Source organism: Diospyros lotus, chromosome 4 (genome assembly GCF_014633365.1).
Source record: "Diospyros lotus cultivar Yz01 chromosome 4, ASM1463336v1, whole genome shotgun sequence".
Classification (NCBI taxonomy): domain Eukaryota; kingdom Viridiplantae; phylum Streptophyta; class Magnoliopsida; order Ericales; family Ebenaceae; genus Diospyros; species Diospyros lotus.
In genome coordinates, this window is record NC_068341.1 from 34036682 (window position 1) to 34051467 (window position 14786).

At 35.6% G+C, this 14786-nt stretch overlaps 1 protein-coding gene across 1 annotated transcript; it reads left to right on the forward strand.

Moving 5' to 3' along the window:
• The first annotated feature begins 10920 nt into the window (after positions 1-10920).
• Positions 10921-12871, forward strand: LOC127799910 (cytochrome P450 89A2-like). Its single transcript, XM_052334190.1, has one exon. The coding sequence runs from the start codon at positions 10998-11000 to the stop codon at positions 12651-12653; it is 1656 nt and encodes a 551-aa protein (XP_052190150.1). The 5' UTR covers positions 10921-10997; the 3' UTR covers positions 12654-12871.
• The last annotated feature ends 1915 nt before the right edge of the window (positions 12872-14786 follow it).

The following is a 14786-nucleotide window of genomic DNA, read 5'->3' on the forward strand; positions in this document are numbered from 1 at the left end:
TGTGCGCTGAGCCGCCCACTTCCCTCTCCTTTTTAAGCCTCAATTTGGAATGAAATTGGGCAAAAAATCAGGCAATTCCAAAAAGCAAAAATAGGAGAAGAAGAAGAAGAAGCACGCAGGAGGCCATTTTGAGGAAAAATTGAAGATTAAATAAGGTTTAATCAAGTTTTAATTAGGCAGGTAAGTAGGGAATTATGTATTAAACATTCTGTACGGAATTTAATTTTGGGTCCAATTTTATTAATTTTGGGAGTTTATGTTAATTTGCAGCGTGTATTAATTTGGTGGCGTGCAAGTATAAAAACATTGTAATCTGCTAAAACGAGGCAATGTCATTACTCTCTTCATGTCTCTCAGTTGATTTATGAATTTTATATCCTCCCTTAACATGATTTGGTTCCATAAATTAATTACGTTCGTTATAAACGGTTATTGTGCGAATTTTGCTTAATTAATTTAATTAAGAGACTTCTGGGGTTAAATACATTTGTGAGCTCTTTCTATTTTATGAACCCCATGCCTTCCCTTAATTCATCTCGGTTTCGCGTATTAATTATAGGAAATGGGGAATTAATTAATATGATTTAATTTAAATTAAATATGAGACTCGTTGGGAATTCGTTTGTTGTGTGCCTACAGGGGTTTGTACTGACCCCATTCCTTTCGGAATGATGCCGAACCCTACTCGAGAACTAGGTTCCTAGATGTGCAGGTTTGATTATGAATTTTTGGGTGTAAGTCGATTAGAGCTATCGAGTAGTGGGGTAGGGGTCGGCTGTTTGGTGACGTTGGAGTAGACTATCGTACGGCCCTGAAGTGGACCGTCAGGCGGACACTCCTAATCACAAACCGTTGACCGGTGCCGGACACTACTAACTAGCCCTACCATTATGTGGTTTATGTGATTTACTGCATGATTTGATATATTGTATTATCGTTCATGGTTTGATATGCATATGGGTACGGGATGCATGTTGGGATATTCATTTTTTAAGTATGCTTGAACACGAACATTCTAGCATAATTAGATTGCATTTGGCACAGGTATATGCATCGCGTATGGTTTACTATGTGGGCGGAGCATGGCTGATGCCTGGATGTATGAGCGCTAATGTATCACGTTGATGCTCACTACGCACATTGCATTTTTATGTGCTTTGTATGGTTACTGACAGTTCACAATTCTTAGACGGGAGGACCATTCCGAGGGAGCCTGGGGCTCGACTATTCTACAGCTCGGGTGTCGGGAGGACTGACAAGAGCACACGGGTGTCGGGAGCACCGACCCAGGACAACGCACACAGGTTTGTTGGAGATATTTGTTACCTATCAGGGCAGCGGCATGTTGGTATGGGACTTGGGTGCCGTGTGTCTTGTGTGAGTCCCAAGGACCGATACGTGCTTTTATTTATGCTTTTATACTGTGCTGAGCGTCTCATGGCTTGTATGTACATGAGAGTTGATGTTCTGGGGAGAGAGTTTATTGGATATGTACAGCCTACAGCATTTCTTTCCTTATGCTTGCTGAGTCTTTCGACTCATTTTATTTTTCATCATTCCAAGTAGTGGCAGCGTGGGTCAAGGGCAAAAGAGTCAACTTCTAGCAGCAGAGTCGGTATGGTGTACAGGCAGTTTCGTCAGTCCCCGTCAACTCTGATGTTTGAGTGAGATCCACTCTATTATTCTTAACTGTGCCGGGTCATTCCTCGTGTCTCGTGTATGTCGGCACAAGAGTCTGTATGTATTTATTTATCATGTGACTGTTGTACTAGCGGAGTACCCGTAGTGCATGCATGTGTATAGTTTAACTTCAGCTATTTTACTTCTTTTGTATGCATGCCATGGTGGTTTTTGTCTAGTGTTTTATTCTTTCCATTCCGTAAACGCTTTCGTTCGGGTAGTCCGGGTGGTTGGGATTATCCGGGCGGGGTGTTTACAGTTGCCGACACTGCCTAGACAATTTTTTTTTTGAAAATTTATTATATTTATTTTGAGTTTACATTTTTACCCCCATCTAATCTTTTTGTTCAAAAAATTTTGAAAGCTTAAATTATTATCGTAATTTTATTTATAATTTCAATTCTTCCTAAATATCCCCTCTCCCTCTTCTCATGTTTCCTAACGTTATATTATAATATTTTTTATCAATATGGATAATTATTATATAACTTTAAATTTTACGTTTTATCTCACCGTTATTTACTTCGACTACTTAAATATCCTGGATCCATCTCAAGATGTGCCATTTTTTGGGGGGCCCCCTCCTTTTGGTAGCCCCAAGCATTAGTTTTAGAGGCCTACGCCTTTAAGTTGACGCTGATTATGGGTGCTCAATGAGTTATGGGGTCCTATGACTTGATTCTCTCTGGTTTTTATTGCCAAGCTAAGTTTTATTGAATGTTGATAGAGAGAATAAGTTAAAATAATACTTAATAATAGTTATGTTCAAAAATCGACAACTTCTCTTTTCTTATGTGAACTATGATGGAGTCAAACTAGGTACAATATAGAATAATATTGATCAAAGTGTAGCAATAAATCAAAGCTAAAGGTAATCCCATCCGTATACAATCTTATCAATAATTTTTCAAATTAAATATTACAAGTATTGATATATTAGTAAAATTATTTTTAAATTTATTATAATTATAAAGGTTACGAGTTCAAATCTTATCAATAATTTAATATAGTTACTTTTAATTTTCTTAAATAAATTGATGAAAAGGTATTTTTGGAATTTAATAGACACTATATCAAAGGTTTGCTTATTTAATACTGTAGGGATCGTGTAGAAAAAAAATAAAAAAAAAAATAAGTGAAAGTTTATTGGATGGCTTTATAGTAACTGAGTTCAAATCTTATTAACGTAGTTAATTTTTATAGATATATATATAAAATATAATTTAAATTTTAAATTTAACATTATAATCTCAATAACAATTGTGGCTTAATTTTAGTTTTGTGAGCCCATTTGAATTTTTAATAGATATTAGATATATTTAAATTTTAACTTTATCATTATAATATTTCATATTAAAAATAACTGTCAAGAACACTTCTGAAATGTGAAGAGAATATTTTGGATACACTTTAAAAGTTTTTACTTAAAGAAAAGAAGAATAGATAATGAATATCCATTAAACATAAATTTAATTAAAATAACAGAGACGGTTCGATTTGATTTGGTTCCACCAGCAAATAATAGAACCAAAACCGCTGGTTTCAGAACCATAGTCAAGTCTTGTTTTTGGGATGGTCTAAATTACATGAGTAATAAGTAAAAGAAAGAGATGCTATCTAATCTTAGTAGAGTAATGTTCAGTATTATTGGATAATGAATAGCCAATAAACATAACGAAGAGAAGAGGAGCAGGAGCTTCACCTTTGGATACAGGTGGAGAACATTTCTTTTGAATTTTATTGATAATATCTAACTTGTAATAATAATAATAATTAATTTTTTTAAATTTAAAATATTTTTTGACATCCATTAAAAATTATAATTGAGAAAATTAATGGACTTAGAGTTAATGGGCTAATTTGAAAGAGAAAATGATAAATAAATGGGCTTAAAGTTAATGGGCTAGGCTAAGTAAATAGAGTTAGAATTAGTAGGTTAAGAAAATAAGTTTAAAATTAATGAACTAAATATAATCTATTTAAAATAAGATTTAGTAAAAAATAATTAAGAAATGTGATAAAATAATTAAAAATAGTGAGTGAAATAATTGAAAAATGTGGGAGACAAAGTAGGGTGTGGAGAAATAATTAAAGATTATGGGTGAGATTTAGTGAAAAATAATTAAGAAATGTGACAAAATAATTAAAAATAATGGGTAAAATAATTGAAAAATGTGGGAGACAAAGTAGGGTATAGACAAATAATTAAAAATTATGAGTGAGATTTAGTGAAAAATAATTAAGAAATGTGATAAAATAATTAAAGATGATGGGTGAAATAATTGAGAAATGTGGAAGATAAAGTAGAGTGGACAAATAATAAAAAATAATGGGTGAAATAATTGAGAAATGTGGGACACAAAATAGGGTGTGGACAAATAATTAAAGATTATTAATGAGATTTAGTAAAAAATAATTAAGAAATGTGATAAAATAATTAAAGATAGTGGGTTACTACAATTGTGCTAAGCTTAATTCAACCTTCTATAATTAGAGGAAACTTGAAAGGTTGGAGGACTTAGATTAGAGAGAGAAAGGTTGTAAGGAAGAAAAATTTGAGAGTGAGAGAGAGATTTGAAAAAAAGAAAAAAAATATATAGAGAGAGAGAAAAATATCAAAAAAATTGTTATAAAAATCCTATAGGTTGAGTTTGGTAGTTTGTATGAAAATTTGTGACAAAAGGCGTTGTTAGATATGCAAACCGAGACTTTGTCGCAGTATAGAGGAATACCATATCGCTATGCAGGAAGGTAAATTATCTTCAAAAATTTCTTGAAAAATTTCAAAAATATGAGAATGATATTTTAGAATTTTTGAAGATAAAATTGAAAGAGAAATGCATGATTGGTATTTATTATAGATTTTTTAGGCAATAGATGCTTGAAAATTAAAAAGAAAATGAGAAATAAATAGAGTATGGATTTTGAAAATTATGAGGAAATTTATAAAACTTAGGAATATTGTTTTAGGAATTATTGTGAAGAGAAATTGAGAAAATTTTATGATAAAGTATTCATTTCATAATCTTGAGGAAATAATATGAGGAAATGAGAGAAATTAGGAAAATTAGAAAAAAAAATAGAAATATGATTTTCTTAAGTAATTATGATGCCCAGGGTACGTCAAGGTTTATAATTGAGTACGATTAGAAGTTCGACGCGAATTTTGAGGCAAAATTATGCTAGGGGCAAAATTATCTTTTGTAAGGTAAGTGATACTTCCCAACTAGATTTAGTTTTATGAAAATGTTTGATTTGTAAGTTGTTCGACTTCAAAATTTAATTTTAAGTAAATAATTTTATCATATTGTCATGCATTGATGTAAGTATGTCATATAAATTGCATTTACATGTTTTGATGATGAAATATGTATATGAGCATGATGAGATTTACGGTCATACGTTGCATGGGTTTAGGATTAGGTATTGACTCTGTTACTTTGCCAATGGTGCATCCATACACCTTGGTCTGGTAGGGAGACTGTAAAAATGGTGGATAATTTTAAGGTGCAGTCAACCCAAACATGAGAGTTATGATGTTATGTGCATTGCATACATATATGAGCATTAAATATTTTGTTCCCTTACTTAGATGATTTATCATCTAACTTGGGCTTTGCCCCTGGAATATTCAAACGTTCCGGATGAAGATTGTAGTAGAAACGAAGATGAATGAGGCATGAAATGACACTTAGCAAAGTGTATGATGAGTTGAATGTATGTTATGTAGCCCATGTATTTAAGTTTTATTACTTTGAATTCTAAACGTTTTGAGAAATGATGATATATAGTCTTATTTATAGTTAATGATGATGTATAACTTTATTTATGGTTAATGAGAATGTAAGAATTGATTTATGATTAATGTGAAGATGTTAGATTCAATTCTAGTTTCCGTATTTAATGTTTATGATGATTCTCTTTTGAGATAAATGAATGAAGATTTTGGGATAGATATGAGAAATGATATGATTTAGTCGTAATTTTAAATAGAAAAAAATTATTATCTTAAAATTGTCCTAAATTATAGCACGCTAAAAAAATTAGGGCGTCAATGATTGGCTATTTTTCTTTTGAATTGCACCTCACAAAACAGAGATTTGTTATGGGATTAAACTTTTTAGGAATTTTAAATTTATTATAATATCTCATAAGTAATTGATAGGGGACATTTTTTAAAATAAAAAAATTTGACAAATGGCGTTTTTCGAAATAAAAAGACTTTTAGAGCTTCAAAACTGATGCTTTAAAGTCACCAACTGAAAAGATAGATTTGTAAGGTCAATAATGCTATATGTAACAAAGGAATGAAACGGTCAATAATTAAATTAGATTTCATTTGATGATGAAGTTTGTTCAAATTTTATCATTGATCATCAAGACGTTACAAATGGAAGAAATTCGGACTCCATGAAAGCCAATCGGACTTCATCATGGGATGAAACTTGATTGAACTTATTTCATGAAATCTGTTCGGATTTCATCCAGAGATAATAGTAACAAATTAAGTGAGGGCATTTTTGTCATTTGATACCTTTGATTATCTTTTCACTAATTTAATTATGAGAGATTCTATTCGCAACCACTTTTTTGCTCTTCGCATCTATTAAAAATTTATTTTTATTCTTTCACTTTTTGCAACCACTTTAATAACTCTTTGCATCCAGTATTTTCCAAAAATACCATCTTCTACACACCAATAGTCATTCACACACATTCATCTTTATAACACATTTTCAAATCTCAACAATTTCGATCCACAAATTATAACCAAAATACAGACACTTTCATTAGAAATTTGTGTTCATCTTCAATTTAGTAAGGGTAAATTCGTGTTCATCTTCATTAGAAATTATTGTTGTTCATCTTCTCCCGTCACGACTCTTTATAAATTGCAAAAATAAAAAACACATATATACATACACACATATACATTGCCTTTTAAAATATAATTGTGAAGAGTAAAAATGTGGCTGTGAATAGAATATCCCTTTAATTATTTGTAAAGGTAGCAATTTTTTATGTAAATGTCAAGTATCATGTTTTGGATGATTTGAGATTTTTTTTCTTTTTAATTTGTATATAAACATAATGATTTGAGAATTTTAAGTGTGAAAGGATATATATGGTTTGGCACGCGGTCAATTACACCAAAGGACACGAAATGGTGGGACAAATTTTGATGGGATCCCACCAAAGGACATATAATAATAATAATCATAATGTTTTACCAATTTCTTTCATGTTGGCCCACCCATAGTCTAGGAATTGTCCACTAAATGGATGAAGAAAGAAAGCAACACTCCATAAATTCATTTTTCTTGATAAACATAGATCTTATTTTTCTATTTTATTCATTATTTTATTTATTTATGGGGAAGAGTTTATTTTTTGGGTTTTTATTCAGTCTTGGGTGAAAATTACAACTTTGAAATGTGAAATCTTTTTTGGGTTCATATGTGGGGGCAAATTAATAAAAGAAATTATCATGTTGTCATATAATTTTAGAGATGGGAAATGGGTTGGGCGGCCCATGGGCCGGCCCGCCTTATAGCTCGGCCCGTTATTATAGCAAACGGGTCGGGTTGGCCTGCCTAGCAAAATAAGGACCGTGCCGGGACAGCAATATGTGGCCCGGGACCCAGCCCGACTCGGCCACCAAAATGGCCCGTGGGCGCTAAAATGGCCTAACCCGCCCACCAAAAAATAAAAAAAAATAAAAAAATATTTGTAATTAGTAATTATAAACATATTTTAAACATAATAATTAAAAATTATGTTTGTAAAATTTACTATAATTTTACAAACATAAAAATTATAATTATGTTTACGGTAAACATCACTGTTTACAGTAAACATTAAATTATAAAGTTATGTTTACATTTTACATTAAATTATAAAATTATGTTTACAGTTTACATTAAATTTTATAATAAACATAAAATTATAACATTATGTCTGTAAACAATGTTTACAGACATAATGTTTACTGTAAACAATACAAAATTATGTAATACAAACATATAAATTATAAACATAATTTAAAAAATATTTGTTGCATTTGAGAAAAAATAAAAATAAATAAATATAAATGGCCCACGGCTCGGCCTAGATAGCATGGCCCATGGGCCGACCCGGCTCAGTAGGCCCACGGGCCAACCCGACCCAGCCCGGCCCGCCTTGGCCCATTTATTAAGGGCCATAGGGCTGTGCTGGGCCCTAATTTCCATTGCCTCGGCCCGGCCCACCTCTCTTGAGGGCCAAATTTGGCTCGGCCCACCAAATGGGTGGGCCAAGCAGGAGGCGGGCCGGGCCGCCCATTTGCCATCTTTATGTCATTCTCAAAGGATAACTTGTAATTAAATTTATAAAAATCTAATTTATAAGGATCCCGATAATTTGAAAGAGGATCCTTATCTTAACAGGAGGATAAAAGGAAGAGAACCAGCAACGGGTAAGGGATTTCGATCTTTATTTTTCTCTAAGATAGAAACTGAGATAGTTGAAACCTCTGTTCATACCGTAATCTGACTTGAACGTTGGAGTGATCCCGGGAGAGCAAGTTCCCGACTCCATTGAAGGTACTTAGTTCGACACAGAAATGAGGGTGATCGATCATTGCATCATCAACATTTATTTCAACCACCAAAACTAATTAAAACCTAAATCTCTAACTATGAGGACGAGGATAACAATCAAAATCCACCATCAATTATTTTATGATTTGAGATCAAATTGATCGTTGTATTTTAGAAAAACACAAATTGCAAGTGTTTGGGATTCTTCAAATATAAATTTGGGATTTGGTTTGGGTGTTGATAACTTTAAGAGATTATTTTGATTATGAATAAAATTAGTATTGTTAATAAAATTAAAACGACGCTTGATGACAACTTTAAGAAGACATCTACTATAATGGTTGTTCGGGGGAGGGGGGGGGGGGTAATGATTTATTTAGCATTTTAACAAACAATAAAATGAGATAAATGTTTAGAATGCATAAGAATATATTTATTAAAAGATAAATCAAATCTAAAGGTAATCCCATATGTAGTTTCATTGATCTACAATGAGTGATTTGATCCATCCACTATATAATTTATTATTTACATAGGGTAGAGTAGAATATATATGTTTGATATCATTAATAATACTAATAATTTATTTTAAGTTTTGTATAGATAGAGAGATTTTAAATAGTATTGTTGTAGAGTATGTTAGTTTATGAGAGGTGAATTAAGCTTATTTATTTTTAAAAAGAATTAAAAAATACAGCACACAAAATATAAAGTAGTTCGGCTTACATGTACTATCACGGTTTATTTCTCTTTAATGTACCTTTGATTTTTTTGAGATTACATGTACTAATAGAGTTTATTTGCAAAAAGAGTGTTATCTTTGATTATCTATAGGAAAAAGAGTTGGCTTTCCTAAATAGTGTCCTAAAGTACTAAGAAGTTTTACATACACATGTTCACGTCAACTTTGCACCAAAGAAAGAAAAAGAGAACAAGAAAGTAAGAAACAAGTTGAAAAAAAAAAAACAAGAGCTTAAGTGAAAACTTTATTTCTCGTCTACAAAGAACAAGTTATTCATACTCATTCATTTCTATCTCTATGTCAAAATATAGAGTGCTATCCTCTTTGTGTTGACCTTAATTTCTTATAACCCCTAGCATCGAGAGTATTTTTCTCTCAATTTGTATTTCATTCTATCTTGTAACAGGGTTATTGCTTGAGGCTTTTAAAAAGTATTTGCACGATTATGGCTATCCTAGTCAAAAGTTAAGGATTTATATGGAGAATAGTGTTTGCTCGTACAAAAAATGTTCCATAGTGAAGTTAAAAAATTCTTAATGAGATGTGAAAGGTAGTAGATATAGGTAGTTAGCCGAACTACTATAAACACATATGCATAATCTTCACTCTTTCTTAAATTTATATTTATGTTCATTTATTATATTGTATTTTTTAAAAAAGATAAGATTTGGGGAGCTTAATGGTGTGTTCATAACAATTTTGTTTTGATACAATCATTATTAGAATAATAATGATATTTGGTTCTATTAAATAGTTCAAATTTACTTTGTTTGACTATAGAATAAAAAGAGTTGAAATATAGTAAAAATAATAAGAATATTTTAAGTATTTTTTTGGTTAATGCATCATCACGAGAGTCCCCCGTTGTTCGACTCCACGATTTCAGCAAGAGAGGTAAATTAGGGAATCCAGCAGATAGGTTTTGACCCTGGTACAACCACAAACGTGAGGACGACAAACATTTTTCATTTTCAAGATCGATGCTTACCTGCTGAACTATTTCTTGACTAAACCTCGAATATGAAATCTGAGGGATTTTTCCTTTGCCAATTAATCTATGGCTTGGGGGCTATTTTTTTCATCCTTACACCCAATAATTAGGGTATATAAGAAGATAAAGATATAGAAAAATGTCATAGAATGGCATCATGTACCCTCATTTTCTACTCATCGTTCACGAGACTCTCTTCTCAAAAACTTTAGTCATCTGACCCGGATATCTCCTAAGTTTTAAAAATTATCTAATCAATTCTTAATTTATTTAAAATTAATTAGCTATGAGATCTCTTAAATTAAGTATGACACCCAATGTGAAAACGCCATTCCATAACCTAATTTGGCTGATTTCTGGTGAAAAACTACATAATTCTTTATTTTAAAAACGAAATTTAATCATCAGAGATCTCTAATTTTAGATTTTGAAATTAAAACAATCCAACTAATTTATAAGATTTTTGTTTTTATTTTTTTTATGATAATTTCTTTTTAAATAATATCTTTAATCTTAAAATTATTGCCCTTATATGGTCTGCCACCGCTCGTGCCCTCGATTTCAACAGAAGAGGTAAATCACAGATATACCTTTGACTCTTATCTAAGTTGAATATTGAACTCATGATCTACTGGTACTAATTTTAGCGTATTACTTACTCGTCACTTAACTTATGTACTGAGGACAATAAGAGTGTGTTTGATAACATAAAAATTTTATAAAAAATATTACGTTGAGAAATTAAATTCCACCTTTATTATTTGGTATATTATATTTTTTTATAAAATTAAATTTTATGATATAATCATTAAAGTCTATTTTGATATATTTTTCATAAAAACTTTCATCTAAAAATATTTTTTATGAAAGGCACCCTAATATCTTTAATCTTGATTGATTGTTATGTATGCGTTTCGTTTCGTCTTCTATCTTTGGCTGTAGAGTAGCCTCAATTATCTAATTATCGAAACTGATTGATAGATAGAGAGAGAGCAGAGAAACAGGAATGGCGGAGACGTGGTTCATCATCGTCGTCTCCCTCTGCATAGCTCTCTTGCTCAAGTCCTTCCTCAACCTAACCCTATTAGCCTCTTCTTCTTCTTCTTCTTCTAGTAAGAAGCTTCCTCCAGGTCCACCCTCTGTTCCGGTCATCGGCAGCTTCCTACTGTTCCGGAAATCATTCTCGGAGCTCGAGCCCGTCCTCCGCCGCCTCCGTGACCAGTACGGCCCTATCGTCACCCTCCGCATCGGGTCCCGGCCAGCCATCTTCATCGGTGCCCACTCCACAGCCCACCGCGCCCTCGTCCAGAACGGCGCCATCTTCTCCGACCGGCCCAAGGCCCTCCCCACCAGCCGTCTTATGTCCAGCAACCAGCACAACATCAGTTCCGCGGCCTACGGCCCCACCTGGCGCCTCCTCCGCCGCAATCTCACCTCCGAGATCCTCCACCCGTCTCGCGTCAGATCCTACTCCCGCGCCCGGAAATGGGTGCTCTCCATCCTCATCCACCGCCTCCTAGACTCCGGCGGCGCCGCCGTCAAGGTGGTGGATCATTTCCAGTACGCCATGTTCTGTCTTCTAGTCCTGATGTGCTTTGGGGACAAGTTGAACGAGAAGCAAATCAACGAAATCGAGGCCGTTCAACGCGACTTCCTGTTGGGTTTCAACCGTTTCAACATTCTCAATTTCTGGCCCAGGTTAGGGAAGATCGTGTTCCGCCGCCGCTGGAACGAGCTGATTCGGATTCGCCGGAATCAGGACAGGGTTTTGATTCCTCTCATTAAAGCCCGACTCGAAGTCGTCCAACAACGACGACGGAAGAAGAAGATGCCCGAGACCGACGAAGATCATGATGAACAGGAGAAGAAAACGCGAGAAGATAAAGAAGAAGAGGGCGTGGTGGCATATGTGGACACGTTGGTGGATCTGGAGCTGCCGGACGAGAAGAGGAAGCTCAACGACGACGATATGGTGAGCCTCTGCTCTGAGTTTCTCAACGCGGGCACCGACACCACCTCAACGGCCCTGCAGTGGATCATGGCCAACCTTGTCAAATACCCCCACGTCCAAGCCAAGCTGTACGAGGAGATTACGGCGATTGTGGGGCCGCCGCCGCAACTGAAAACCAAGGAACTCGATGCCGCCATAAGAGAGGATGATCTCCAGAGGATGCCGTACCTGAAAGCTGTGGTTTTGGAGGGGCTGAGGAGGCACCCGCCGGGCCATTTCGTGCTGCCGCACGCGGTGAACGAGGACGTGGACTTGGAGGGGTACATGGTGCCAAAAAGCTCGACGGTGAACTTCATGGTGGCGGAGATGGGTTGGGACCCCAACGTTTGGGAGGAACCCATGGAATTCAAGCCGGAGAGGTTCCTTGATGGGAATGGGCATGGGATGAATGAAGGAGTGGACATAACAGGAAGCAGAGAGATAAAGATGATGCCATTTGGGGCGGGGAGGAGGATCTGTCCGGGATTCGGGTTGGCTCTGCTTCACCTGGAGTTGTTCGTGGCCAACTTAGTCTGGTACTTGGAATGGAAGGCCGTGGACGGCGACGAAGTTGATCTATCGGAGAAGCAAGAATTCACCGTCGTCATGAAGAACCCACTGCGAGCGCACGTCTCTCCTAGAGTAGCCGTGGCCACCGCCATTTGTTCTTAATTAATAGCCATTAAGCTCAGTTTGGCAATGCGTCGAACAGTTGATCCGCAGTTCTATTACAGCAAATAACGGCCACGAAATCGATTCATTCCGCCAGTAGAAGGCAGACATGATGCTGCAAGTAGTTTCCAAAAGGACGCGTTAGGTAACAAAATATCTGGGAATCATTCATGTTAAACTATGTATACATATATATAATCCCCACGATGCTTGCTTTACACGTGCATGTTAATATATAACACACACACTGAGACACAGATTTATTACACTTCCAATAAATAAGCCTCCCCCTCCCTCCCCGTCCAAATAGTAAAACTATCATGTTTATACCTATGCATTTCCAAAAGTGGTATCTTTCACATTTTTAACTGTTAAATTCAATTGGTACTTAGTTTAAATCCCCTGCCATGATCAATGACGTTGGCTTAATGACACTCAACAAAATATTTTTTTGAAATATTATTCATTAGTTTTATATGCATGTTATTATAGATGCTAAACATATATGATAGAGATTAAATATTATTGTTATGGGTAAGGCTGGCTTAAGAGTTGGTGGGGCTCTTGGCAACCGATAGTAGAGGGCAACGGCACAACCGACTGTAGCTCTCTCTCTCTCCGACATCCTATACAAGCACTGAACAACATCTTGCTTCTTAACCGGTGACAATGGGTCTGCTATTTCTTGCTCTTGGTGTCTTTCCTCCCATCGACAACCTTATCTCCTAGTCTCTCATATCCCGTCGGCATCCACCATCTCTTTCCGTCAATGTCTCCTTCTATTGACGTTTATAGTCTCCTTCATTCGGCGTCTCTCTTACTCTTCAGTGTCTCCTAACTCTGACATCTCTCATCCTTCTCCTAGTGTGTCATTTTTTGGGGGGCCCTTCTTTTTCGGGCCCTAAGCATTAGGCTTAGTGGCCTATGCCTTAAGTTGGCCTTGGTTATGGGTATTCAATGAGTTATTTTACCCTTTCCCTTCTTTTTTTTTTTTTTTTTTTGAGGCAATCTTCTTAAGTATTCTTTCTTTTTGCAAAAGAAGCACTTGGATTCTTTGTTAACCTCATAGTAGATAAGTATTTTACCCTTTCCCTTATGTATGGCTCGAGCAACTTTATTCTATTCTTAAGTGCATTCTTGAGTGCACTACAAGAAATTAGACTTTTAGTGACCATATTTAGTGACGGCCAGTCAAAAGTCATCATTAATTCTAATATTTAGTGATGGTCAGATAGAATCCATCACAGATGATGGGCAATAGTGATGACCACATGTAGTTGTCATTGAATATCAACTTTTAGTAAGGGTCACGCAACGTTGGTTACAGATGGAGGCACAATAGTGACAATCCCATGTGATCGTCACTGAATGTGCAACCTTTAGTGAGGGTCGTGCAATGTCGGTCACGTATGGGGGAGCATTAGTAACGACCGCATATGGTCTTCATTGAACATGTAATCTTTAGTGAGGGTCGCGCAACATTGATCATAGAAGGGAGAGCATTAGTTATAACCCGCATTAGTGATAACCCCATATGGTCGTTATTGAATGTGCAACCTTTAATGAGGATCACGCAACGTTGGTCACAAATAGAGACACAATAGTGACGACCCCATGTGGTTGTCACTGAATGTGCAACCTTTAATGAGGGTCGCGCAACATCGATCACAGATGGGGGAGCATTAGTGTCGACCCTATATGGTTGTCACTAAATGTGCAACCTTTAGTGAGGGTCGCGCAATATCGATCACAGATAGGGCAGCATTAGTGACGACCCCATATGGTGGTCACTAAATATGCAAAACGTCCGTCACAGATGGGGGAGTATTAGTGATGACCCCATATGGTCGTCATTGAATGTGCAACCTTTAGTGAGGGTCGCATAACGTTGGTCATAGATGGAGGCACAATAGTAACGATCCCATATGGTCATCACTGAATGTGCAACTTTTAGTGAGAGTCACACAATGTCGGTCACAGATAGGGGAGCATTAGTGTCGACCCCATATGGTCGTCACTGAATGTGCAACCTTTAGTGCGAGTGTCGCAACATCGGTCACAGATGGGAGAGCATTAGTGTCAACCCGATATGGTCGTCACTAAATGTGCAACCTTTAGTGAGGGTCGCGTAAC

Coding starts and splice junctions, on each gene's coding strand:
- LOC127799910 (XM_052334190.1), top strand. CDS start 10,998: ATGGCGGAGACGTGGTTCATCATCGTCGTCTCCCTCTGCATAGCTCTC.